The sequence below is a fragment of the Hyperoodon ampullatus genome (genome assembly GCF_949752795.1).
Source record: "Hyperoodon ampullatus genome assembly, chromosome: 20".
In the NCBI taxonomy this organism is placed as follows: Eukaryota; Metazoa; Chordata; class Mammalia; order Artiodactyla; family Ziphiidae; genus Hyperoodon; species Hyperoodon ampullatus.
In genome coordinates, this window is record NC_136933.1 from 30014446 (window position 1) to 30041260 (window position 26815).

At 42.3% G+C, this 26815-nt stretch overlaps 1 protein-coding gene across 1 annotated transcript; it reads left to right on the forward strand.

Annotated features, from left to right (window-relative positions):
- Positions 1-670: 670 nt before the first annotated feature.
- LOC307068596 (putative protein FAM90A23) lies at positions 671-15905 on the forward strand (the record flags this gene model as incomplete). The annotated part of the gene is made up of 6 exons (XM_079726548.1): positions 671-682; positions 2342-2468; positions 6545-6612; positions 13861-14060; positions 14500-14605; positions 15204-15905. The coding sequence occupies 6 exons, from the start codon at positions 671-673 to the stop codon at positions 15903-15905; spliced, it is 1215 nt and encodes a 404-aa protein (XP_079582674.1).
- Positions 15906-26815: the final 10910 nt, after the last annotated feature.

Sequence of the window (26815 nt, forward strand, 5' to 3'; positions counted from 1 at the left end):
GTCCATTTCACTCTGAATTTGCCTTGACGTCAAAACCAAACATAATACACGGCCAAGTCTGAATTAGTTTTCCTAGATCTTCCTTCCCTCCTTGAACACTCCCATGTTCTCTGGCTAATCCAAATCCTACACAGTATTTCCTGGGGGTCCCTTAGGCATAGTGAATTGTCCTGGGTAAATGAGTTACTTGGTCATAATATGTAGTTTACCTGTGGGTGCATGAGGTAAGAGAATGATCTGAGGAGTTGCAGAGTGTTTCCCTACAGGAGGAAACCACAGTCTACACGTGGCATGAGTCACAATTCCTGAGAGTTTGAATCAAGGAGGACATTGAATCATTCTGGATGCCCTAGGCTGCTGAACACACAAAACTCATGGCTTATTTGTAAGAGGTCTGTAGTTTGACCTTCTTTATTAGCATCCACGTCTGTAGCCTTCTAACATGTTACCCTGCAGAGAAGATTCTTAGAGTGCATCAATTATTTTGGTTTGAGGGGCTGGGGGTCACGCCCAGGTGACAGTTTTGGGCTCCATTTCAGGTGGGTCTGGAAGTTCTGCACAGGACTGGAGTCTCATGGCTTCTTCTCCATCCTCAGATTTGCATGCTCAGTGCTTGGATTGGCTGTGAGTGAAATCCCGAGAAAGACTCCTGGCGACCGAGTTGTTGACAATGGAGCCTCTGGTAAGTAGTGACACCTCCTTCTCCTGAAGCTACACCCCGAGTGCCATTAGATGGATGAGTTTTTCAAACTGGCTTGTATGTTCTAAGTGTAGTCAGGCAGTGTTCAGTCATCTGAGCTCAAATTACTTTGCTCTAGGACTCTGGGATAGTTATCATGGGTCAGGACTAATCAGAAACTAATCTCATTCTTTAATTAAACTTATGAGAGCCGTCACTAATCATAGTATTTACAGAAGAGATAAGAAAACTTCTTTTAACTGGTTCAACCCTTGTCCTGATTGGCAAACAAAGATTAACTTGTTGACCATTTTCGGATGTGCTGGGCTTAGGAGCTGGTGATGGAAGGTAGCAGAGCTGAGGAAGGAGCAGACCTTCCAGTCCCTGGAGAGTCAGAGCTTACAGCCTGTGATGTAACAAATCCAGTGTTACACCACCTGGTGTGAGGCTGTTCAGTGTTGACAAGAGCAGAACACAGGTTTAGAACTAAAGGGCAATCATTTTACTTTTTCTCCATTTGAAGCCTTTCACAATTATTCAGTATATATGCACTACTGAAGATTTCGGAAAAAGTCACCAAACTATCATTAGCATTCTTTCCCCAAATCACACATTTTATATACCTGTTAGTACTTAACCTTTTATTCATATTTGATAACTGGGAGGAATGTGTAGGGAGGAGTATTTTCTTAATTGTTCTAAAAAGAAAGGAGAAAGACTAGAGTAGGTAGAATAAAATTAGGTTCTTTTATAGATTTTTTTAAAACTGGAGAAAACAAAACCAATAACTAGGCTTCTTTCATCCTTCAGCATGGAGACAAGATTAGATTACAAGAGAAACTGTGATAACTAAGGTCTAGGTCCCTGAGAATGTAGAGAGTGGGAGTCCTCCCATCACAGCGACGGTCAGGCCAGGTCTGTCCTTCCCTCCAGCCACCCGAGTCCCCAGCTTATGCTTCTGAACCATCTGACCTCAGAGTTTGTTATGAACACCTGTGTCCTGTAGCGTTAAGAGGAAACACCTCCTGCTACCAAGTTCTGTATGAATCTTGTTCACTTCTGAGGAATGCTAGGCATTCCTTCATAGGTCTTGATTGATAGAATAATGTATTTCTTGTAGGTTTGCTAGACAGGAACCACTTAATAGAAAAATACTTTGGATGTTTTAAAGCCCACAACAAGTTATTAAAGCAGTTCATATTTGGGGACTGAAAGGTTCCCCTAGGGAAATAACTTAAGACAAAAGTCATGTTTTCAAAGTAGCCCATCAAGATTATTGTTTGTCTTGTCATGAATCTGTATAGTTCCTTGAAATTATTAGGGAACAGAAATTGAGTTATGAATTTGCAAGTGAATATTTTATAATCACCTGTCTGGAAGTCCTAATTCCCAGGTTATTAAAAAATGTCCATGTTGTATTATAACACACTTCAAGTGATATTTCTGTGAAATAAAAGCTTCATGATGTCACAGTGTGTAGGTGTCTGTGAATGTACCTGAAAGGCAGACACCAGCTCAGTGCTGACAGAGAACTGAAGGGAACCCCACACAGAGTGTGATCCTTTATCCACCCAGACACCATCACCTCCTCATCTCAACCCTCCCACCCTGGACAGTGGTAGGGACTGCTCTGTCTAAACCAGAATATCTCTGATATTTTAGGAATCAGTGACGTTTGAAGATGTAGCGATCAACTTCACCCAGGAAGAGTGGGCCCTGCTGGACACATCCCAGAAAACTCTGTTCAGAAACGTGATGCTGGAAAACATCACCCACCTGGTCTCCGTAGGTGAGTCTGTCAACACGGATGTATGTGCACGTGTGTTCACTCCATTCATTCACTCACTGAACAAGCATTTAGATCAGCTTCCCTGTGTTCCACTCCAAGTCTTTCCTGATTCTTTGATAGTCCTCATAACTACTTAAAACGAAGACGTTTCATTTCATGGCACTTTTCATTACTACACTGGAAAGTAATCTTGGCCACATTTCATATCTCTGTGGCTACTCAGTGTTTACACTCAGAACAGAACTGGGGATTCAATGGATATTTTAATGCATAAGTAAATGGATCAAATATTTTAAAAATGATTCTTCTGTTCTAGTCACTCCATGAAGGCTTGAGACCAGAGTCGTGTATATGACATAATTTTGATGATTCCTCTAAGGTGTATCCTTACTGGCTCCTGTTTGAAAGCAATATTCAGCCCACTGTAGAGTCTTTTAATCTTTCCCATTTGGAAAACACTGAGGATTCTGTAATCTCTCTTTGAACTTGGGCACAGGCATCAGCCGCTAGAGGGGCTCACTGTGTTTGCTGCTGCTCTGGATTTCCTCCTGGTCTGCTGAAGGACCTTCACTGTTTTGTCTGTTGAAGATGTTGTTGCCTGCACTGACCTTCAATTATCTCTTTACTTTCCTCCTTCCCTTACCCTGGACTTGAGCACAGCAAAGGGTAATTAGCCCAGACTCAAAATCCAACATTTTTTTCTTTTTCAAATCAAACAGGGTATCAGATCAGCAAATCAGATGTGATTTTCCAGCTACAACAAGGAAAAGAGCTGTGGAGTGAAGCAACAGGATGCCTCCAAGACCAGAGTCCAGGTAAGAATCAGGGGCCTGTGCTTCACTGCAAGAAAGTTTCAGTCAGTGTGTTAAGTCCTTGGAAACACCAATGAAAGTTTGATGAAGTGAGTATTCTAAACTGGAAGTGAGGACACTGGACTGAAATTCTTCATGTTGTTATCATTTTTTGCATCTACCAATCACAATTCATATTACTTCCTGCCATTTTCTATTCTTTAAGGAAAGGGTGCTTGTGGACTTACTGCAGTTAAGCTTTCACTTAGTGATTCTTGTCCTGATCACACCATTTACTGTGTTTTCCATCATTTGCTGACCCAATGTCTCTCCACCACATTACATTTTTCTATTTTAATCCTGTTTTTTTCTAATAGACAATGACTTTTAAAGTATTTCTACTACCTTGAGTATTTATTATACATTGTTTCTCCAACTAAGTGCCAACTTTTGAAAGATACTCACATGAACCTTGGTGTTTGTTTACATTTCTATTTCCCTAATGCCATTCTAAAATCTATATTTTTTCCATTTCTTTAGACGGTGAAAGTCCGCTTAGACAAGAAATGATATTCATGCAAAGTGTCTACAGGAAGCACATATCTGCCACCATGCCAATGGTAAGTTTCATGGGTGGAACACCAGTCATCCAAATGAAGCACCTGGCAGTGAGATAAGTTGGCAGTTGAGCACAATTGCTGGTATGTAATTAAGTGGGGAGATTGAGCTCTTTCTGGGAATATTTTTGGATAGGCTTAAATTAGTTAAGAAATTAATATGAGCTCAAAACGACAACATGAGACCTAAGGAAAAAAGGCAGTTGCACAAACATTGCTCATCTCCTAGTCTTTACAACAGACTGAAGTCTTCAAAATTAATCTGATATCTGGGTTGGGAAACTATAAAAGAGAACGTTTGTGCCTGCAAGGGAGTAACACAACATGTGTATGCAACTGACACTGGAAACATTTTAACAGGAGACTACAACTGACTGATGCTCTAGGGTGTAAATGTAGAGGCATGAGTGTCTGCATGGATGTGGGTGAACCAGTAACAGCCTCATATCTCTTTCCCAAAGCAGGTTTCTCACACACAAGGGGATCCTGTTGGATGGACTGATTTGAGTGATGAATTTACTCCTAGATCTTCACCTCAACATTCACCAATTCCCTTAAGAAGGAAAAGTAATGTCAACAAACAGCATGGAAAATCACTTAGTCAAGGGTCATTCCTTGATGGACAGGGTCACATTCACACTAGAGCTAAATCGTATGAATGTCCTCTATGTGGGAAAGCCCTTAGTACTTGCTTTAGGCTCAGGCAACACAAGATGATTCACACTGGAGAGAAACCATATAAATGTCAAGTGTGTGGGAAAGTCTTCAATCAAAGTTCCCACGTGAAACGACATGAGAAAACTCACACAGGAGAGAAGCCATATAAATGCCGTCTATGTAAGAAAACTTTCAGTCAAATCTCTTACCTTAGAAAACATGAGAAAATCCATCCCAGAGAGAAGCCCTTTGGATGTCATCTGTGTGGGAAAACCTTTAGTCAAAGTTCTAGACTTTGCACGCACAAGAAAACCCACACTGGAGAGAAACCACATGTATGTCTTCTGTGTGGGAAGGCCTTCAAACAAATTTCTGAACTGACTCGGCACAAAAGGACCCACACAGGAGAGAAACCCTATGAATGTCAGCGGTGTGGGAATGCCTTCAGTCAGCGTGCAAACCTGAGATGCCATGAGAGAACCCACACTGGAGAGAGGCCCTATGAATGTCAGCGGTGTGGGAAATGCTTCAGTCGTGGCTCTTCCCTGAGACGACATGAGGGAACCCAGCACTGGAGAGAAAGTCAGGAGGGCCCTCAGTAGACGTTCTGACCTGAGATGACATGGCGTCGTACATGTGAGGAATGTGGATGGAACACCAGCCATAGCTTTGGCATTTAACCACACCAAGGTTCACACCCACTAAAGAAACTCTGTCTGTAATCAATATGGACACTTGTTCAGGCATCGCACTCCTCAGTCCAGACAGGCATCACCTGTGGATGTGGATCCATACGTGTGTGCCCTGTCTCTGTGGCAAAGCCTTTAGTCATTGGTCTAATTTTAGGTAACTTAGTAGAACTCACTCTATAAATATAATATGGGTGTTTTCAGCAACAGCTCCCCACTCTAAAGACCCTAGAGCAGTGGTCCCCAACATTTTTGGCACCAGGGACTGGTTTCGTAGAAGACAATTTTTCCACAGGCAGAGGGGTGTGGGGTGGCATGGGGGATTGTCCAGGCGGTAATGCGCGTGATGGGGGGCAGCAGATGAAGCTTGGCTCGTTCTCCTGCCACTCACCTCCTGCTGTGCGGCCGCGTACCTGACAGGCCGTGGACCAGGTGTTGGGGACCCCTGCCCTAGAGACTTGAGCAGAGGATAACCAACCCCTAGTCCTTCTTTGATAATTATTGTTCAACATGAGCCAACTCCAGGTGGAGAACCACTAAGACTGTAATGACTGTTAACAAACACTCAGTTGATCACCAGGCTTGATGCGCACGAGAAACTCAGCAAAAAAAATAAACACTAAAACAAGAACGAAGATGTAAACTCTTGAGAAATACCCAAGTATGTTGAGCAACACCAAAGCATACTTATAAATAATTCATCCTGGAGAAGTGAATCAATGTAAAGTCATGAGAAATTCTTTCTTCATAGAGCAACCTCTCTGGAACACGTGTGCTCAGACTGTACAACACACCCTCCGTGCTGTGAAGGAAGGAAAGTCTTCAGTGATCACTTATTTCTTAGTCAACATTAAATTCTTGCACTGAGGATTCAGCAATCCTAAAAATCAAAGTGGAGCAACAGCTAGATTTCATATCAGAAAAAACTGACCCTCTGAGTGGGAGGGAGAGCCTCTAAAAGAATCCTTTAACACACATTCAGGCAAATTGTGATTTGCGGAAATACCTCTTCGTGAAAATGTGGCATAAAATGGAGAGTGAAGTGATCTAGCAATATAGAATATAGAGTTTGGAAGAAATTAAAATTTGTGTATAGAATAATAGTTGCAAATATTCAAACAATAAAGTCTGTGGCTAAAGGAGCCAAGTGTTGGTGTCTGGTTTTCTTTGTGCCCCTGTAAACACAGGGATTCAGGTCTGCACTCCTGGAAAGTGGGCAGAGACTCAGCCCCACTCTCTGAGTGTCCCCTTTCTCCACGGCTCTTTCCACACAACTCAGCTCCACTCATTTCAACGTCCCTCAACCCTGTCTACCCTTTCAGGCCCTGGTGGTGACACAGCTCTGATCTTCAGCTTCACTGGCCAGGTTTCCCAGAATGCCACCAACCTGGTCAGGCAAGGTCATGAGGAAGTCTCAAAGACATCTATCTAGTCCTACACTTTTTGAGGCCTCTCAACATATTTCTGCAGATGGAAACCACCGGGGGCTAAAGAGACAGGCATCTCTGCCCTCCCAGACCTCAGAAATCTCTTTTGTTATTTTGTCCCAAAACCTCTGAATTGAGCTAAGTGGATGAAGAGTTCCTTCCAGGATCGTACTGTCTCTTTTATTCAGCTGATTCCTGAATTATGCACCCAGCAGTCTCACTAAAGAGGAACCCAGCCTTGTTACCCCCGCATAAGCTCATGGAATAAACCTCCAGGATTATAAAATGCCTGAAACTGTGAGCCATCATGCAAGCCAGTTTTTAAAATAATTAGTGCAATGTACTTTTCCCCAAGAAAAAAATGAATGTTCTCACAAAGCAGATCTCCCCACTTTGTCTGCAGGACTTGGAATTTATCCTTCAACACAAACCAATATTGAACATAAATCTCAAGGGAAATTCTTCCAGGATATCCACTGGGATTACTTGTATTCTTGTAACACAAAGTAGCACAATTCCCAAACCACAGGCCTGAGTTCACTTTCAGGAGCACATACAAGGATGATACTGATCCGTCATTACTTTTCAAATCTCCACAAGGGATTCTGGGGAACAGTCAGGGTGAAAAACAATCTTGTGTGAGGAGGATGAGCAACCAATTCTATTGTCTATCTATTGTGACAGATTTCTTTCCTTGGGTACAAAAGGCTTAACAAGGTCCTGTGAGCTTGGAGCAGCATAAAAGTCAGCTCGGAAAGAAAACTGTCCCCATGGACCCTTCCTCAGCCACCTTGGAAGCTGCATCTCAACCAGTGGGGTTTGTCCAGCACCCACTTTTCTGAGATTCTACTGACAGGAGGAGCACAGCTGGATTTCAGGTTGGTTTGAAGTAAATTTGGTGTTCAGTTAATCCCCCAGAGAAATAGGGCAGTGGTCAAAATATGTAGTGATATGGCTTTAGGCAATGGGGTAAAGATTCTTTAATTTTTAAAAATTTACATTTCAATTGTTTTCTTTTTTTTACTGAGGTATCATTCAGTTATAATATTAGATAAGTTTTATGTTTACAACAATATATTTCAACTCCTGCATACCATGCACCTGCTCAGGACAAAAAACTTAGTTTCTGTCTTTTCCCATCTTGTGGCATTTTACAAATTGGGCCTTCCACCTGCCACTTCCCTTCTGGTTTCCAGTATTCTATCTTGTGCATCTATGTGTTTGTTTTGGTGCCCTTTGGTTTCATCATTAATTTTTTTCTTTCTTTATTTTTTCTTGTAATTTTTTTGTATTCCACATATGGGTAAAGTCATAAGGTGTTTGTCTTTTCTGCCTGTCTTACGTTGTTAGCATGATACCCTCCAGGTCCCACCATGTTGTGGAAAATGGCAAATTTCATGTGTTTTATGACTGAATAGTGTTCCATTAAATAACTACCACCTCTTCTTTATCCGTTTTTCCATTGATGACCACCTATCTCAAGGAGTGTACTGTCACTGTTTTCTTCTAGCATTTTTACAGTTTCAGGTCTTATATTCAAGTATTTCATGAGTTTTGAGTTCACATTTGTGTATGGCATGAGTTTGTGGCCTTGATTCTTTATTTTTAAGGGTAATTCTGAAAACAGAAACTGATACAATACATCGTTCTTCACACTATTTATTACAAGAAGATGAAAATTCAGAGGGCATGTAAATCAGCATTCTGATTTATGTGGGGAACTGAAACAGCAGTTATCAAAACAAGGTGGGATTTTCTATAGGCATTGAAAGCCTAAATAATGGATTTGTTCATTCTTAGCTGAAACCTCTTTGTCTTCCATTAACAGAAACTAGATAAAAAAGGAACAGTGAAGAGAAAAGATTTAAAGCTCAGCTGTGAAGCTTCTAGTTTAATAGAGGGGAAAATATTTTTCCTGAGTGAAGTTGTACTTGAAAACGGCCTGCTCTGATGTGCGATGGGAAAGTCGAATTTTCAAGAAGTAAGCATAGTTTCCTTTGATTTTCAAATGCATGTACCACAATATTAAATGCAGCTTTCTCATTGCGTAATTATTTGTTCCATGTGGGGAAATGTTGTCTTTCTTTCTCCTGTCTTTTTTATCAGGACATGGATGGTGCTGGTGGCTGCAGGATAACATGAGTGCACTTGATGCCATAGGACTTGACACCTCACTGTGATTAAACAGTAAATTTTATGCCATGCATGTTTTGCCACAGTAAAAATTGTGATTCTCAGAAAAAATAAGCATATGCAAAAATGTTTAGTTTTCTTTCAGATCATAATTATTCTTAAAAGTAAGTACAGGTGTCCCTCTAGTTTTAAAATGCATGATAACAATAAATCACAACGTATAAACCTTCCTTAGAGACAGGGTAAGAAAAAAAGGGATAGATATCTTTCCTTGGCTACAAATGTCTTAACAGGGTCACGTGACCTGGAGTAGTATAACAGTAAGCAAGAAAAGGACCCTTCTCCCATGGACCCTTCCTCAGGCACCTTGGAACCCACACTGTGTCCACTGGGGTTTGTCCAGCACACATATTTCTGATGATCTACCAACAGGAAGTACCCTGCTGGATTTCAGGTTGATTTGCTGTATATTTGGTGTTCATCTTGTTCTTCAGGTAACAGGGCAGTGGTAAAAATAATGATGTGGTTATGGGCAAAAGATATGGATTCTTTCATTTCTTTTCAATTTATTGTTCAGTAGACTTCTTTAATGAGGCATTTTTTGGTTATAATATTAGATAAGTTTTTTGTGTATGACAATATATTTCAACTCCTGTACCAGGCTGGATTTCAGGTTGTTTGATTTTATTTGGTGTTCAGCGTATCCCCTAGAGAAACAGGACTCTAGACAAAATATGTATAGATGTGGCTTTATGCAATGAGTCATGGATAATTTAATTTTTAATGTAATTATTTATTTTTCTACGGTATCATTGGGTTATGATATTACATGTTTTATATGTATAAGAATATATTTCAACTCCAGTATGCCATAAAACTGATCAGCACCAAAAACTTAGGTTTTTTCTTTGCCATCCTGTGGACCCATTTTACTCATTGGCCATCCCCCTGCTGCTACCCTCTGATACCCACTACTCTGTTGTGTGAATATATGTGTTTGTTTTTGTGTCATTTGCTTTCTTCTTTAATTTTTTTTACTCATTTGCTTTTTCTTTCTATACAGTGTTCCATGTATGAGTGAAGTCGTAAGGTATTTGTCTTTTCTAAATGTGTCTTCAAGACATTATTAAAGGTGATACATAACCTTGATTGGTTAAGAAAAACCTCATCAAGGTCATGTGACCTGGGAGCAGACTCAAAGGCAGCTTGAAAGTGAAATTCCCCCACTGACCTGTCCTCAGCCCCCTTCAAAGGTGCACAGAGTATCCAGCACCCACCATTCTGAGCATCTACTGACAGATACGAGGTACACAGGTGAGATTCAGGTTGTTTGATTTAAATTTGGCGTTCAGCTTGTCTGTCAGAGAAATCCGACAGTAGACAAAATATGTACTGATGTGGTTTAAGCAATGGGGTGCAGATGCTTTAATCTTTTAATTTAATTATTTTTGTAAGGCATCATTCAGTCAAAGTGTTAGATAAGTTTTATGTGCACAAAAATATATTTCAATACCAGTATACCATTAACTTGCTTAGCACCAAAACCTTAAGTTTTTTCTTTGCCATCCTGTGGACCCATTTTACTCATTGGCCACCGCCCTGATCCTACCCTCTGATATCCACTGCTCTGTTCTGTCAATATATGTGTTTGTTTTTGTGTCATTTGTTTTCCTCTTTAATCTTTTTTACTTATTTGCTTTTTGTATTTGTGTTTAGTGTTCCACATATAAGTGAATTCATAAGATATTTCTCTTTTCTAAATGTGTCTTCAAGACATTGATAAATACAAGGCGATACATAATGTTGATTGGTTAAAAAAAACCTCATCAAGGTCTTGTGACCTTACAGAAGTATAAAGTCAGCATGAAAGGGAAATTCCTTCCTCAGCCACCCATAAAGCTGCATCTTCTCAAGTGGAGAGCATCCAGCACCCACCATTCTGAGCATCTACTGACAGAGAAGAGGTATCCAGCTGAGTTTCATGTTGTGTGATTTAAATTTGGTGTTCAGCTAGTCCCTCAAGGAAACAGGACAAGAATAAAATTACATAGTGATGTGGTTTTAGGCAGTTGAGTATTGATTCTTTAATTTCTTTTTAATTTAATTAAAAATTTTTAAAACTTAGATATCATTCCATTATAATATTCGTAAGTTTTATGTGCACAGCAATACATTTCAGTTTCTGTGTACCATACACCTTCTCAGCACCAAAAATGCAGTTTTCCTCTGTCACCATCTAGCTGCCCCATTTTGTCCATTTTGCCTCTGCCTGTGGCTTCTCCTCTAATTTCCACTACTCAGGTCTGTGTATCTTTGTATTTGTTATCGTGTCAACTTTTTTCTTCCTTAAAGTTGTTTTTACTTATTTTCTTTTTGTTTGTTAAGTTTTTATATTCCACACATGAGTGAAATCACGAATTATTTCTTTCTCTTAACATGTCTTCAGACGTGGTTAGACCAAAGGAGACAGATGATGTTGATTGGTTAAGCAACCCTTAACAAGGTCATGTGACCTTGGAGCAGTATCAGGTCAGCTGGGAAAGGAAATTCCCCCTTGACCCGTCCTCAGCCCCCTTCAAAGCTGCATTCCTCCACCCACCTCCCTGACACTCTCCTGACAGAGAGGAGGAGCACAGCTGGACTTTAGGAGAGTTTGCTTTAAATTTGTGTTCAGCAAATCCCTCAGAACAAGAAGTCCATAGTGAAGATATGTAGTGATTTGGCTTGGCAATAGGGTAAGATGTCTTTTTTTTTAATTAATTAATTTATTTTTGGCTGTGTTGGGTCTTTTTTGCTGTGTGTGGGCTTTCTCTAACTGCGGCGAGCCGGGGCTACTCTTCATTGCAGTGAGCGGGCTTCTCATTGCGGTGGCTTCTCTTGTTGTGGAGCACCAGCTCTAGGCATGCGGGCTTCAGTAGTTGTGGCACACGGGCTTCAGTAGTTGTGGCTCATGGGCTCTAGAGCTCCGGCTCAGTAGTTGTGGCTCACGGGCTTACTTGCTCTGCAGCATGTGGGATCTTCCTAGACCAGGGCTCGAACCCATGTCCCCTGCACTGGCAGGTGGATTCTTAACCACTACACCACCACGGAAGTCCCAAGGTGTCTTTATTTTTATAATTTTATTTTTTAAATTGCATTAACAGTGGGTGTCAATATTAGATGTTTCATTTGTACAGTATTACATTTCAAATGTTGTAAACCTTAACACAGGCTCACCACCAAAATTTTCCTCTCCCACTGTCACTACACATTTGACCACTTTTACCATTGTGCCTTGGCCCCTGAGGTTTCCTCCTTGGTATCCACTACTCTGTTCTGTGAATCTATATGTTTGTTTTTGTCATTTGGTTTGTTCCCCAATCTGTTGGTTTATTTCCTTTTTGTTTTTTCTTACTATCCTACTCATGAGTGAAGTCCTTTGGCATTCACCTTCAGCCTCTGACTTTCTTCTTTAGCATCATAAGAATAAGTTCTATCCATGTTCTGGAAAATAACAGGATTTCAACTTTTTTTACGGCTGAATAGATTTCCATAGAATATACATACTATTGTTTCCTTATCCCTTTTTCCGTTGATTGGGAACTATGTCAAGGAGCATATATCTTTTGTTTTCTTCTAGGAGTTTTACAATTTCAGGTCTTATCTTCAAATCTTTCATCGATTTTGAGTTGAGTTTTAAGTATGGTGCCAGATAATGATCTAGATCATTTAACTTCAGTAGCAGTTTTGAGAACAGAGGCTGAAAAAATATATCCTCTAAATGCTCTTATTACGTGAAGATTCAAATTCTAAGGAATTTAGCATCCTAGCTTTCTGATTGATGTGGGGCACTGGATGAGCAGTTGTGAAAACTTGGTAGGATTGTCTGTAGGCATTGAAAGCCTAAAAAATTATTCATTCACCCTCAGTTGAAACATGTATTTCACATTTTATTAACTAGGTAAAAGTGAGACACTGAGGGTGAAGGATTCAGAAAACAGTTCAGACCCTGCGTTGTGCCCCGTCTAAGCTAGCAGAGGAGAAAATAATTGTGTTACGTGAGTCTGTATTTGAGAATTGCCTTCTCTGATGTCCGATGGGAGAGCCCAATTCTCAAGGAGTTATCAAACTTATGTTTGGTTTTCAGATGCCTGGGCGTCAGTATTAAATGTGGCCTTTCCATAGCATAAGTATTTCTGTACGTGTGGGGAAATCTTTTCTCACTCTTATCTGTCAGACTGTGATACATGTAACCAAAGTCTCTAACTTTAGTCTTTCAAAGATGCAAATCCAAATTCACAGTTCTGCCTAAAACTTCTAACCAAGTCAGGGTCCTCATCTGTGGGTAGGTATCTGGAGAGAATGGAAAAATGTCTGGGCAGAGAAGTCAAAGTATCAGAAACCTGGATTTCCTTAGTGGTCGTGAGGTTTCATGACCCCATTTGTGTGGAGGGGGCAGGGGTGAATTGTATGAATATGACAGTTTTCTCTTTCTTTTTACAGAGGAAATCCAAAAAGTAAGATTGGTGAGAAGCACCGAGGAGGCAGGGAACATGGCCGGTCGCTGCAGACAGCTGGGTCCCTGCAAACTCTCTCAAGCCCAGCAAGTGAGGCAGCAAAACCCGGGTGCAAGGAGGCAGGTGGCTCCCCAACCAAAGGACGAAGACCCCAGGGTAAGTGGAGGCATGGACTCCGGAAACAGGGTTTGGGCCTGGAATACCTGGGTTCATAACTCCCTTGCCCAGCCCCATCCAAAGACAGCTGCCTTGGGACCTCATCCCCAGGGAGATAGAGCCGTTCAGAGACGGGGGCCACCTGACCCCTCCTTAGTGTGATGTCTGGCCTGCTTTTATGCAAATCCTTCAATCGGGGTCTCGCTGTGCACGCTTAGAGCACCAGCCCTTCCTCCTTTGATGCTCTCTGGCAAAGGCTTTGGGAAGCCCCACAGTATCATAGATATCCTGGCAGCTAAGGGGCCGTGTGCTGCTGTCCTTTCTCCAGAACCAGTGTTCATCTCTCTCAATCTGTCCTTGTGTTCGCTTTGCACATGCGCCTGTGAGTTCTGCTGACTCACTCACCTTGTTGCCCTCCACCCACAGGTGAAGTGTAGGGACTGCGGAGCCTTTGGGCACAAAGCGAGGAGCCTCAGGTGCCCCATGAAGCGCTGGCATGGGGCCCTGGCCCCCCAGCCCTTGGGCTCCAAACTCGGCAAAGAGAACCTGGAACCACGGAAGCTGCAGGACCTGCAGACCCCCGGGACCCCTAACACGGCTGAGAGAGAGAAGGCTGAAAGGCAAAGGTGAGCAGTGGGGTGGGTGGTACCCAAGCTTCGGGCTGAAATCGCTGGAGACGGTTCCCGTCCTTCTCTACACTGGGTGCCGAGCCATCTCTAGAAGTGACAGGGAAAATGGGGAAACAGGAGCCATGTCCCGAGGGGGCCACACTCAGGAGCTCAGAATATGCCTTGAAGTCACTGAGGGGTGTGGAGAACACATGCAATTTTGCACCTGACAGGCCCCAAGGCCATAGGGACAAATAGACAGGACTTCCTGGGAAACCCAGGAGGGAACCCTGGAGTCAGGGGGAAGGATATGAGCGGGGGAGGAGTCTGCACAAAGCACAGGGTTTCAGGTCCGGTGTCACCCCTAGACTTGGAAAGGGTCTGGGCCACAGCACCGTTGGTCCCAATGGTGACAAGGAAATTGAGTTTCTGCCCCTTAATGTGGTTTGTTTTGCAGGAGAGACGAGCAGCAGAGGAAGCTACTCCAGAGATTCCCCAGGAAACCCCAAGGGTGGCGGCAGCAGTACTGGAAGGAGGCGACAGGATCCTGCCCCTACCTGAGGGTCAGTCTCCTGGTTCCCGCTCTTCCTCCTTCTGGGGTAACACAATTGGCCTCAGTCCCCTTTTGTGGGAGGGAGCGGGTCACATTCTTTTCCAACCAACGTGATCCTTTAGAGTCCTTTTCAGAGGCCATTTTCCCCGGTTTCTTTGACTTTGCATTCTTACTTGCATGGCTGGCAAGATATGCTGTTTGGTAAATGGAAGTGATTTTATCAGCAGCATTCCATAAGCAGAATCCTTTAAGTGAGAACGCGAATCTGTCAGTTGTGATTCATCCTCCAAAACTGGCCATCCAAACTTATTTTGCCATCAAAGTGCCTGCAAAACACCAAGTTGTGTGCAGCCCTAGGAAGGGGGTATACAAAAAGCTTGTTTCCACTTACTTAACAAGAGACATTGTTAAACTCTTTCTATTTGCCTATTTGATGTATAAATGTCTCAAGGTGATTTTGTAATTTTCTTTTTCATGAGCACCACTGAGGTTGAGTGTCTCATCACATACAATTAGTTCCTATGAGATGGTTTTTGGTTAATTTTAATTTTTCCTGGATGGAGAGGAGATTCTCATGTCTGGCCTTTCTGTTTGGTCTTCTCCTACAGCATCCAAACATGCCCACGCTCATCCAGGCATCCAAGAGGAAACCCCTCCGGGATCCAGATCTCCCAAGTAGGTCACCTGTCAGGAAAGATGACAGGAAATCCACCCACCCTGCAGTGTCTCTCATCAGCAGAAGTTGGGTCCAGGACTCCAAAAGCAGCATCAAGACCCCAGGCAAGAGGTCTGCCCAGATCCCCATCCAGACATGTCTGAACCCCCCAAAGAAACCTAGACTCAGCCCCATCCAGACTCCCCAGAGGAGCACTCTGACAGCAGATCTGGAGGCTTTCCAGAATCTCCCTCCTCCACCCAGTACAACTGGACCCACAGGGACCCCCCAAGTCAGCAGGAAGACACCTGCCCAGGGGCAAAGCCTTACCCTCAAACCTCCACTGGACAGATCTGGCCCCGATAGTGTCCAAGCCTGCACCAGACACCATCCTCCACCCATCAGCCATGCTCCAGTGCAGCCTCTCAGGATGCTCTTCGTGAGAGTAGACGAAGGCCGGTGGAGCTGCAGGGACGTGGCGCCTCCCTCCTTGCCTCGTCCTGAGCAGTCGGCCCCTCCTGCTCAGAACCCTCCCACTGGCAGGAAGCCTGAGGGACACTGGGCCCCTGGCCCCCGGAGTGTCCTCTATGATGACCTTCAGGTGTCTTCTTCCTCTGAAGACAGCGACTGCGAGGGACACGCCAATGGCAACTAAGACTTGTCCTCCAGCCCCAGGTGCCCTGGAGGTGACTGTGCACCTGAGCAGGGGGAGGCACAAAGAGCAGCTGCTCCTGGAGAAGGAGCGAGTCCCCACCCCTGGTGGACGAACAGCGCTGGAAACCCAGACGAGCCCCAGCGACACACGTGCACGCACTGCACTTTCTCCTGATGGAACGAGAGTCACCTGTCAAAGGGTGCTTATCACGCTGGAATGGCAAGTTGTTTGTCAGTCTGAATCTATTTCAAGTAATTGAGACAAATTCCAGGAGTAACTTTGAACTATTGTGTAAATAGGAAGCTATGGTAGTAATCTGTATTTGGTGCAAATGTCTGAACTTTTAGAACCTGGCTAAAGGGCCCAGCGCTGGGCTTTGCAGGTCAGCAGTGCCCTGTCCTGAGATGAGACTCGTGGATTCTGTGGAGTCTTTCCCTGTAAATCATGGTGGGGACTCTCCTACGGCTCTGCTTCTTATGTTTCATTAAATGTTACTATAAAGCTTTGTTTTCAAAATTTCTTTCCATTTTAATAAAGTTCTGCCTTATAAGACATGTTGTACGTGGTTTTTATCTCTAAGCCTTGAAGATCATCTTAACGTATATTTTTACTCAAGATAGGTTTTGTGGAGACTTCCCTGGTAGGCCAGTGGTTAAGACTCCCTGCTTCCAATGCACAGGTCGCGGGTTTGAGTCCTGGTCAGGGAAGTAAGATCCCACATGCTGTGCGGCCAAAACACAAAACAGAAAAAGTAAGATTGATTTTGTAACTGAGGGGAAAGAGGAGCTTGGGAGGACCTAAGGCTTATTAAACATACAGAACCTCCGGCCCTCCCAGATCCACGGGTCAACATATGCACATTAACAAGGCACCGTGTCAATCCCCTGCATGGACGATGTGATAACGTGTAGGCTGCCTTATTCTCACACTGGGCCACATTGGACTCAGTTGGTGAATCTTAATAGGTGCATAAGCCTGAATCCTACTTCAAAAGGTACAAGTTTATGTTGTCTGTTTTGAGGCCTGGGCATTGGGATTATAACTGCTCTGGAGGTGATTATATCATCTGGTTGGAGAACCACTGGAGGTGGTGGCAGTGATGTCACCTACGTCACATGCTGCCTCTGTTCTCTAACAGGAGGAGACCTGAGCAGGTCCAAGAAAATTCACTGAGCTGCGTAGAGAGGGCTTCCTGGGAAGAGCAAACCACGTTCCTACCTCCACACAGAACAACTGTCTGGGGACAGCATCTTCATTCTGTAGAAGCCTGTACCTCAAGGACAGCAAGCTGCTGGTTGAAGGCACAAGGTTGTTAAAATATCGGGAAAATGGAGCTGGCACACTCGGGGCCATGCCCACACCTACTGGAACTTCTGAAATGACCTTTCTCTTTGTGACCTGGGTCTAAGCCTATTCCTTATACTCCCTTATCTCATGACCTCAATCCTGTCCCAGTACTTTCTTAGAGATTCTCACAAAACAAAACACCATTGATCCTTACTTCTGGCATTTCAAAGGGTCTGAACAGGCCCTGACAAATGTTCTATTTTATGGAATCCTCTGAACATCACAAGATTAAAGAGGAGTCTGTCATATTAGCCATCTGGGATTGGAATTGTTAGGATTGGCTCAGTTTTCTTGGACCTGCAAATACAGGGGACAGGGTTTCCGGACACAGGATGGGTTTAGTGAGACAGCATTGATCTGGGGCTCAATAGAAACACGTGTTGTCAGTTTTGAGAAGATGGTGTTCCTTCCGTCTGCCCAGGTGATGGCACACAGCTCATTATCCATACTCGACCCAAAATATTCAGAGTAAGCAAAAATGGGTTCAATAATCTCCTACTTTCAAAATAAAAATAATCTTTCAAATTGTCCAGGGAAGAAAGATAATGAAAAATGTGAAATGACAATATATTTAGAAAAAGTGAAAAGTATGAGATACCATCCAGATTTTTTAAAAGGTATTTGAATTTATAACTTATCTCAAGATCTGTGAAATAGAATATGTGACAAATAAAGAATATATACAGGTGATATTGTGTAGATATTAGATATATACAGTAGCATGTGTTCTTTTCAAGGAATTCCTAAGCCCTCCAGCCTCACTGACCACATCCTGGCCCTGTGAGGTCCCGGAGCTGAGCCCTGTGTGGAGTCTCTGCCTCCTGAGGGAATGGACAAAAGACATGGAAAATACGTTCTGAAGTCTTTAGTGTGAAACAGTGCATTCCTTCCAGGCCGAGAAGGAGTTTCCCATTAGTTTCCATTTAAACAAAGGTTTCTAATTGCTGGAAGCAGCACAGTCCTGGAGCCAGAATTTCCCAGATCCAGGTATAGATGGGTTTGTTCCTCCCCAAGGCCTCCGTCCATGTCGAGCCGAGGGGAGCTGACTTGCTGTCCTCACATGGCCTTTCCTCTTGCTCAGACCCCTGGTCTCTTCTCCTACTTCTAAGAAGTCCACGCACTGCAACAAAGAGTAGCCCCTGCTCACCACAACTAGAGGAAACCCACACACAGCAACAAAGACCCAATGCAGCCAAAAAAAAAATAATAAATTAAAAAAAAAGAGGTATTGATACAAACTGCCATGTATAAAATAAGTAAATAAGCTACAAGGATATATGGTACAACACAGGGAATCCAAATTATATTTTACAATAACTTTAAATGGAGTATAATCTATAAAAAATATGGTATCACTATGTTGTATATCTGAAACGAATATAATATTGTACATCAACTATACTTTAAAAGATAAATGAAAATAAAATAAAGTGTATTTGATTTAAATTATAACATACATTCTGACGTGGCAGGAAAGAATAGAAAAGGGCACAAATCTAGAAATAAATTCCTGAGCTGAGAGGAAAGGCAATTCCTTCCCTTTTTTTTTTTTAATGGATTTACTATTATTTTATTTTAGTTTTTTAACATCTTTATTTCTTTCCTTTTATACAGGAGATGGTATGAGTAATGAATGACAGTACAGAGTTCTTTAAATCTTATGGTGGAAAGTACCTACATCCAAAAACATCTATTTCTTTTGGGAAATAGGTTATATATAATCTGAGGGATGTAGGAGAAAAGGATGGGTCCTTGGAGATTGAGGGGTAATGGATAAGGTTTGAAATACTCTTTTTTAAAAAAAAATAAATTGAAGTATAGTTGATTTACCTTAATGTACTAGCTTCAGGTGAAATATTCTTTAATGTGTATGGGAGATGGAATTGAAATGCACGAGATAATAGGATTGCCAGTCATTGTATGAGGTACAAGCAAAATGTCCTCAGATACAATGAAATATTCACCATGTCCCCTGGTTTAATTTTTTCCATTTGGGAACCAGGAATTTTAAACTTAAACAGCCATCTCCACACCCGTAAGACTGCCACTCAAATGTATAAATCAACTGTGAATGACATGGAAGAAAAATTATCTACAATAGTTTACTATGTAGGAACATTTGTATGGATTTCCCCACTAACCAAGAAATAAATTATAAAATTGTCTTCCCATTTTCTTTGCATAGTTAATAGATTCTTAACATGTTCTTGAAAGTACTATTTGGCCAGTGCCTTAAGAGCCATGTTCTGCATCCCAGCAATATATCTTATTTTGTCGCCTCATTATTTATATTTCACGTTTTCACAGTTCCTCATCTTGCATTTTATTTTTAATTCCGTATTTCTCCCAGGGAATCCCAGCTTCATTTCCATAGATTCCCAGTGTGTCTGATGCCCTGTCATTCTGAAGACATAGAATGGTTCCCAGTATAGAGAATGCACTCAACAGTGTTTACAGATGAAGAAGGGAATGAATGGATCTTCTCACTATCCCTGGACAATGACCTTACATCTTTGCTCTCCAACACTGTGTGAGGATTACAATTTCCTATTAGTCTGGAAAATCCAATCAAATTGAACAGGGTGTGGCTCACAGACTGAAACCCTATTAGGGTCAGTAACCTTCTGAGAGGGTGGATCCTGGAATGTAGCCCAGATTGGGTTATAAACTGTTATCCAGGTATAAAGGAAAGTCAGACGGGCAAAGGGATGCATTTGTCCAGAGAAGAAGAAGCTGGACAGTTTGGGGCTTTGGAGGAAGAGAAATTGGCTGCTTGCTGTGGAACTTACCTCAGAATCTATTTGGCTTCACCAGCTCCTCCAATTTGGGGTTTTGGTGAGTCCTCCAAACTGTGAGATGTGCCTTGGCTTCATTCCATGAAAATGTTGTAAGTCCTATCTGTCTTTACACTTTTGCCCTATCAAAGCAGCCTCTTATGGTCTCTGAATCATATTGTGTCAACATTTACTTTGCCACCATCATTTCCTACTCTTGACTGTACATGTCCTTTTTTTCAACTCCAACACTGTTGTCTTGAATCTATTTAGTTGTTTTATCTGCCTAACCTAAGATTGTAGCCTTGTGCTCTCCCAATACAGTGATGACCAGCTGCATGTGGCTAGAACATTTAAATTAATGCAATTAAATAGCTAAACTTTACATCCTTGGTAGTGCCAGCCAGATTTCAAGTGTTCTGTCACCACATGTTTGTGGCAGTTTCTGTATCATACAATGCATATGTAGAGCATGTTCTTCGTCTTGGAAAGTTCTATTGGCTGTTGATCTACATCTGATGTTTTTACTAATTTGTTTCTAAATACTTCATTTTCTGCCTCTCTGAATTATTTTTCTTTTATGGGTTTCATCAAGTGATTTTCTTCATTTCTTACGTGTCCTGGGATAGATTTTTATGTTGAAATAATTATCTCAAGGTAAAATAAATCTCTTGAGATATTTATTTTAATTTTTCCCCCAAATTAATATATATTAAACCCCTTTGATTCCTCTGACTTGTAATCTGGACATAGACAGGGTTGCCTAGGTTCCATCTTCTTTCTACTTGTAAGGCTGCTGTTTTGCATATGCCTCGTGTTTCCCTGGATATCATAGGGATTTACATATTCCTATTATCAATAGAAGAAAAACTCTAAATGTAAAAAAAGACATTTCATTTCACCTTCAAATTTGCCTTGAAGGCAAAACCAAAGGCAATCCATGGCCAACTCTTAATTGGTTTTCCTAGGTAGTCCCTCCCACCTTGGATTTCCCAGGTGCTCTGGATAATCCAAGCACTAAACTTTTTCTTGAGTGTTTTTTGGGCATTGTGAATTGTCCTGGATACTTGATTCCTATCCACAATAAGCAGATGCTGGCATTAACCCAAGGCTTCCCTTTATTTCTGATAGAAAATGATCACTGCACTTTCACTTTGATTGTGAAGGGAGTTCAGGAGAGAAGGAACTTGAGAGCAAATACCTTTAGAAGATATTTCTGTTTCAAGATAGACAGGATGTAATGAGGGGATCCATTGTGCATCAGACGGAGAGGTTTCCCCCAAAACTGGGCGATAAAAATGAAGACATAAATAACAGGGAGCTTCTTCTGATTGTTAATGTTAGCGGTCATATTACAAGTAAAACCTAGGTGATCTTTGTTACCCTAAAGGAATTTGAGCACAGGACACAGACTGAACAAAATTAAATGACAGCTGATCCTTCTTCTAGATGTGTAACTCTGTCATATACTCAAGTTTTTGGAACCTCTGAATGTCATTGGTAAATAAACCAATTTCCTGCTAAACCTAAGCCATTCCATATTTCTGAGCATCCTTGACACAGAGGGTTGAGACAGTCCATGACCGTAACACTATGACTCGTGTACCCCTGCTACCTTCTGGAGCAGCAGATGTTAAGGACTAGACCGGAAGGGTGGGTGCCATGGTTCCTCCAAGTGGAATAAGTCCTTGGTTTAACTGCGTCCTGAAATAGGTCCTTGGCTGATTAATATCCATGTAGATGGGGGACAGAACTAAAGGTCAGGGTTGAGGGAGAGCTGGAAGGCAGTGAGGCTCCAGAGGGCTGCCAGGGGTGTTGGAGGACCATTGTGGGTGCATAAGGGAAGAGAGTGATCTGGGGATTTCCAGTGTTTCCTACAGGAGGAAGCCAAACTCTACTCTGGCATGAGTCAGGGTTCCCGAGGGTTGGAATCAAGGAGGACATTGAATGCTTCTGGATGGCCTAGGCTGCTGAACACACAAAGTCAATGCTTAACACATTCTTATTTGCAAACTCTCTGAACTTTGACTTTTTGTATTAGCAACCACAGCTCTAGCTTCTTACATGGGAACTGGGAGAGGAGAGACTGCACCGTGTTCTTAGGATGCACCACTGGTTTCCGTTTGCTGGGCTGGGGTCACACCCAGGTGGAGGTGGGGGGCTCCAATTCAGGTGGGTCTGGAAGTTCTGCACAGAACTGGAGTCTCACGGCTTCTTCTGGAAGTTGTGCACAGGACTGGAGTCTCATGGCTTCTTCTCCATCCTCAGGTTTGCGTGCTCAGTGCTTGGATTGGCTGTGAGTGAAATCCCGAGAAAGACTGCTGGCAACTGAGTTGTTGACAATGGAGCCTCTGGTGAGTAGCGACGCCTCCTTCTCCTGAAGCTACACCCGGAGTGCCATTAGCAATCGACCCCTCATTCACACCTTCCACCTCTTAGTAATTAAGCTTTTATTCATATTCGATAACTGGGAGGAATGTGTAGGGAGGAGTATTTTCTTAACTGTGCTGCACAGAAAGGAGAAACAGTACAGTAGGTAGAATAAAATTAGGTTCTCTCATAGATTTTTGAAAAATTGGAGAAAACAAAACCAATCACTAGGCTTCTTTCATCCCTCAGCATGGAGATGAGATTAGATTACAAGAGAAACAGCGATAACTAAGGTCAAGGTCCCTGAAAATGTTGACTGGGAGTCCTCACGCCACAGCGATGGTCAGGCTAGGTCTGTCCTTCCCTCCAGCCACCTGAGTCCCCGGCTTATGCTTCTGAACCATCTGACCTCAGAGTTTGTTATGAACACCTGAGTCCTGTAGTGTTAAGAGAGAGGACACCTCCTGGTACCAAGTTCTGCATGAACCTTGCTCAGTTCTGAGGAATGCTAGGCATTTCTTCATGATCCTCTGACAATTGCATGATTAGTAGAATAGTGTTTTGTATTTAGCGTAGGTTTGCTAGAACAGAAACACTTCATACAATTATATATTTGATGATTTCAACACGCATAACAAATAATGGAAGCAGTTTATTTTTGGAGAGTCAAAGGTTCCTCTAGGGACATAATTTAAACCAATAGTCATGCTTTCAAAGTAGCCCATCATGGTTATTGTTTGTCTTGTCATGAATCTGTACAGTTCCTTGAAATTAATAGGGAAGAGAGATTGAGTTATGAATATGCAAGTGAATCTTTTACTATCAACTGACTGGAAGTCCTAATTTCCAGGTTATTGGAAAACTTCCACAATGTATTATAACACACTTCAAGTGATATTTCTATAAATTAAAGCTTCATGACGTCAGAGTATGTAGGTTTTCGTGAATGGACATGAAAGGCAGACACCAGCTCAGCGCTGGCAGAGAACTGAGGGGAACCCCACACAGAGCGTGATCCTTTATCCATCCAGACCCCCTCACTTCCTCATCTCGACCCTCCCACCCTGGACAGTGGTAGGGACTTCTCTGTCTAAACCAGAATATCCCTGATGTTTTAGGAATCAGTGACATTTGAAGATGTAGCGATCAACTTCACCCAGGAAGAGTGGACCCTGCTAGACACAGCCCAGAAAACCCTGTTCAGAAACGTGATGCTGGAAAACATCACCCACCTGGTCTCCGTAGGTGAGTCTGTCAACACGGATGTATGTGCACCTGTATCCAATCCATTCATTCACTCACTGAACAGGCATTTAGATCAGCTTCCCCGTGTCCCACTCCAAGTCTTTCCTGATTCTTTGATAGTCCTCATAACTACTTAAGAGGAAGACATTTCTTTTCATGGCACTTTTCTTTACTACACCGGAAGGTAATCTTGGCAATATTTCATACCTCTGTTGCTACTCAGTGTTTACACTCAGAACAGAACTGGGGATTCAATGGATATTTTAATGCATAAGTAAATGGATCAAATATTTTAAAAATGATTCTTCCGTTCTAGTCACTCCATGAAGGCTTGAGACCAGAGTCGTGTATATGACATAATTTTGATGATTCCTGTAAGGTGTATCCTTACTGGCTCCTGTTTGAAAGTAATATTCAGCCCACTGTAGAGTCTTTTAATCTTTCCCATTTGGAAAACACTGAGGATTCTGTAATCTCTCTTTGAACTTGGGCACAGGCATCAGCCGCTAGAGGGGCTCACTGTGTTTGCTGCTGCTCTGGATTTCCTCCTGGTCTGCTGAAGGACCTTCACTGTTTTGTCTGTTGAAGATGTTGTTGCCTGCACTGACCTTCAATTATCTCTTTACTTTCCTCTTTCCCTTACCCTGGACTTGAGCACAGCAAAGGGTAATTAGCCCAGACTCAAAATCCAACATTTTTTTTTCTTTTTCAAATCAAACAGGGTATCAGATCAGCAAATCAGATGTGATTTTCCAGCTACAACAAGGAAAAGAGCTGTGGAGTGAAGCAACAGGATGCCTCCAAGACCAGAGTCCAGGTAAGAATCAGGGGCCTGTGCTTCACTGCAAGAAAGTTTCAGTCAGTGTGTTAAGTCCTTGGAAACACCAATGAAAGTCTGATGAAGTGAGCGATATGTTCTAAACTGGAAGTGAGGACATTGGGCTGAAATTCTTCATGTTGTTATCATTCTCTGCATCTACCAATCACAATTCATATTACTTCCTGCCATTTTCTATTCTTTAAGGAAAAGGGTGCTTGTGGACTTACTGCAGTTAAACTTTCACTTAGTGATTCTTGTCCTGATCCTCCCATTTACTGTGTTTTCCATCATTTGCTGACCCAATGTCTCTCCACCACATTACAATTTTATATTTTAATCCTGTTTTTATCTAATAGACAATGACTTTTAAAGTATTTCTACTACCTTGAGTATTTCTTTATTATACACGGTCTCTCCATCAGAGTGCCAATTTTTGAAAGATACTCACATGGACCTTGGTGTTTGTTTACATTTCTATTTCCCTAATTTCATTCTAAAATCTATATTTTTTCCATTTCTTTAGGCAGTAAAAGGCCACTTATACAACAAGAAATGATACTCATGCAACAAGTCTACAGGACGCACAAACCTCACGCCATGCCAATGGTAAGTTTCATGGGTGGAACACCAGTCATCCAAACGAAAGACCTGGCAGTGAGATAAGTTGGTAATTGAGCACAATTGCCTGTATGTAATTAAGTGGAGATTGAGCTCTTTCTGGGAATATTTTTGGATAGGCTGAAGTCAGTTAAAAAATTAATATGAGCTCAAAACCACAACATGAGACCTAAGAAAAAGTCAGTTGCACAAACATTGCTCATCTCCTAGTCTTTAGAACAAACTGAAGTCTTCAAAATTAATCTGATATCTGGGCAGGGAGACTATAAAAGAGAATGTTTGTGACTGTAGGGGAGTAACACAACATGTGTATGCAAGTGACACTGGAAACATTTTAACAGGAGACTATAACTGACTGATCCTCTAGGGTGTAAATCTAGAGGAATGAGTGTCTGCATAGACGTGGGCAACCGGGAACAGCCTCCTATCTCTTTCGCAAAGCAGGTTTCTCACACACAAGGGGATCCTGTTGGATGGACTGATTTGAGTGATGAATTTACTCCTAGATCTTCACCTCAACATTCACCAATTCCCTTAAGAAGGCAAAGTAATGTCAACAAACAGCATGGAAAATCACTTAGTCAAGGGTCATTCCTTGACGGACAGGATCACATTCACACTAGAGCTAAATTGTATGAATGTCCTCTATGTAGGAAAGTCTTTAGTAGATGCTCTACACTCAGCAGACACAAGATGATTCACACTGGAGAGAAACCATTCAAATGCAATCTGTGCGGGAAAGTCTTCAATCAAAGTTCCTCCTTGAAACAACATGAGAAAACTCACACAGGAGAGAAGTGCTATGAATGTCATCAGTGTGGGAAAGCCTTTCTTCAAAGCTCTGGCCTTAGTTCTCACAAGAAAATCCACACTGGAGAGAAACCACACATATGTCTTGAGTGTGGGAAGGCCTTCAGTCACAGTTCAGGGCTTAGTTCACACAAGAGAATCCACACTGGAGAGAAACCACATGTATGCCCTCTGTGTGGTAAGGCCTTCAGTGGACATACTAAACTGAGAGAACATGAGAGAACCCACACTGGAGAGAGGCCCTATGAATGTCAGCGGTGTGGGAAATGCTTCAGTCGAGGCTCTTCCCTTAGACGACATGAGGCAAATCAGCACTGGAGAGAAAGTCAGAAGGGCCCTCAGTAGATGTCCTGACCTGAGATGACATGGTGTCATACATGTGAGGAATGTGGATGGAACACCAGCCATAGCTTTAGCATTTAACCACACCAAGGTTCACACCCAGTAAAGAAACTCTGTCTGTAATCAATATGGATGCTTCTTCAGGCATCACACTCCTCCGTCCAGAAGGGCATCACCTGTGGACGTGGATCCATATGCGCCCTGTCTCTGTGGCAAAGCCTTTAGTCATTGGCCTGACCTCAGGTAACTTAGCAGAACTCACTCTGTAAATACTGTTTTCAGCAACAGCTCCCAAATCTAAAGACCCCAGAGGACTTGAGCAGAGGATAACCAACCCCTAGTCCTTCTTTGATAATTATTGTTCAACACGAGCGAACTCCAGTTGGAGAACCACTAAGACTGTAATGACTGTTAACAAACATTCAGCTGATCACCAGGCTTGATGTGCACGAGAAACTCAGCAAAAAAAAAAAATAAACACTAAAACAAGAACAAAGATGTAAACTCTTGAGAAATACCCAAGTATGTTGAGCAACACCAAAGCATACTTATAAATAATTCATCCTGGAGAAGTGAATCAATGT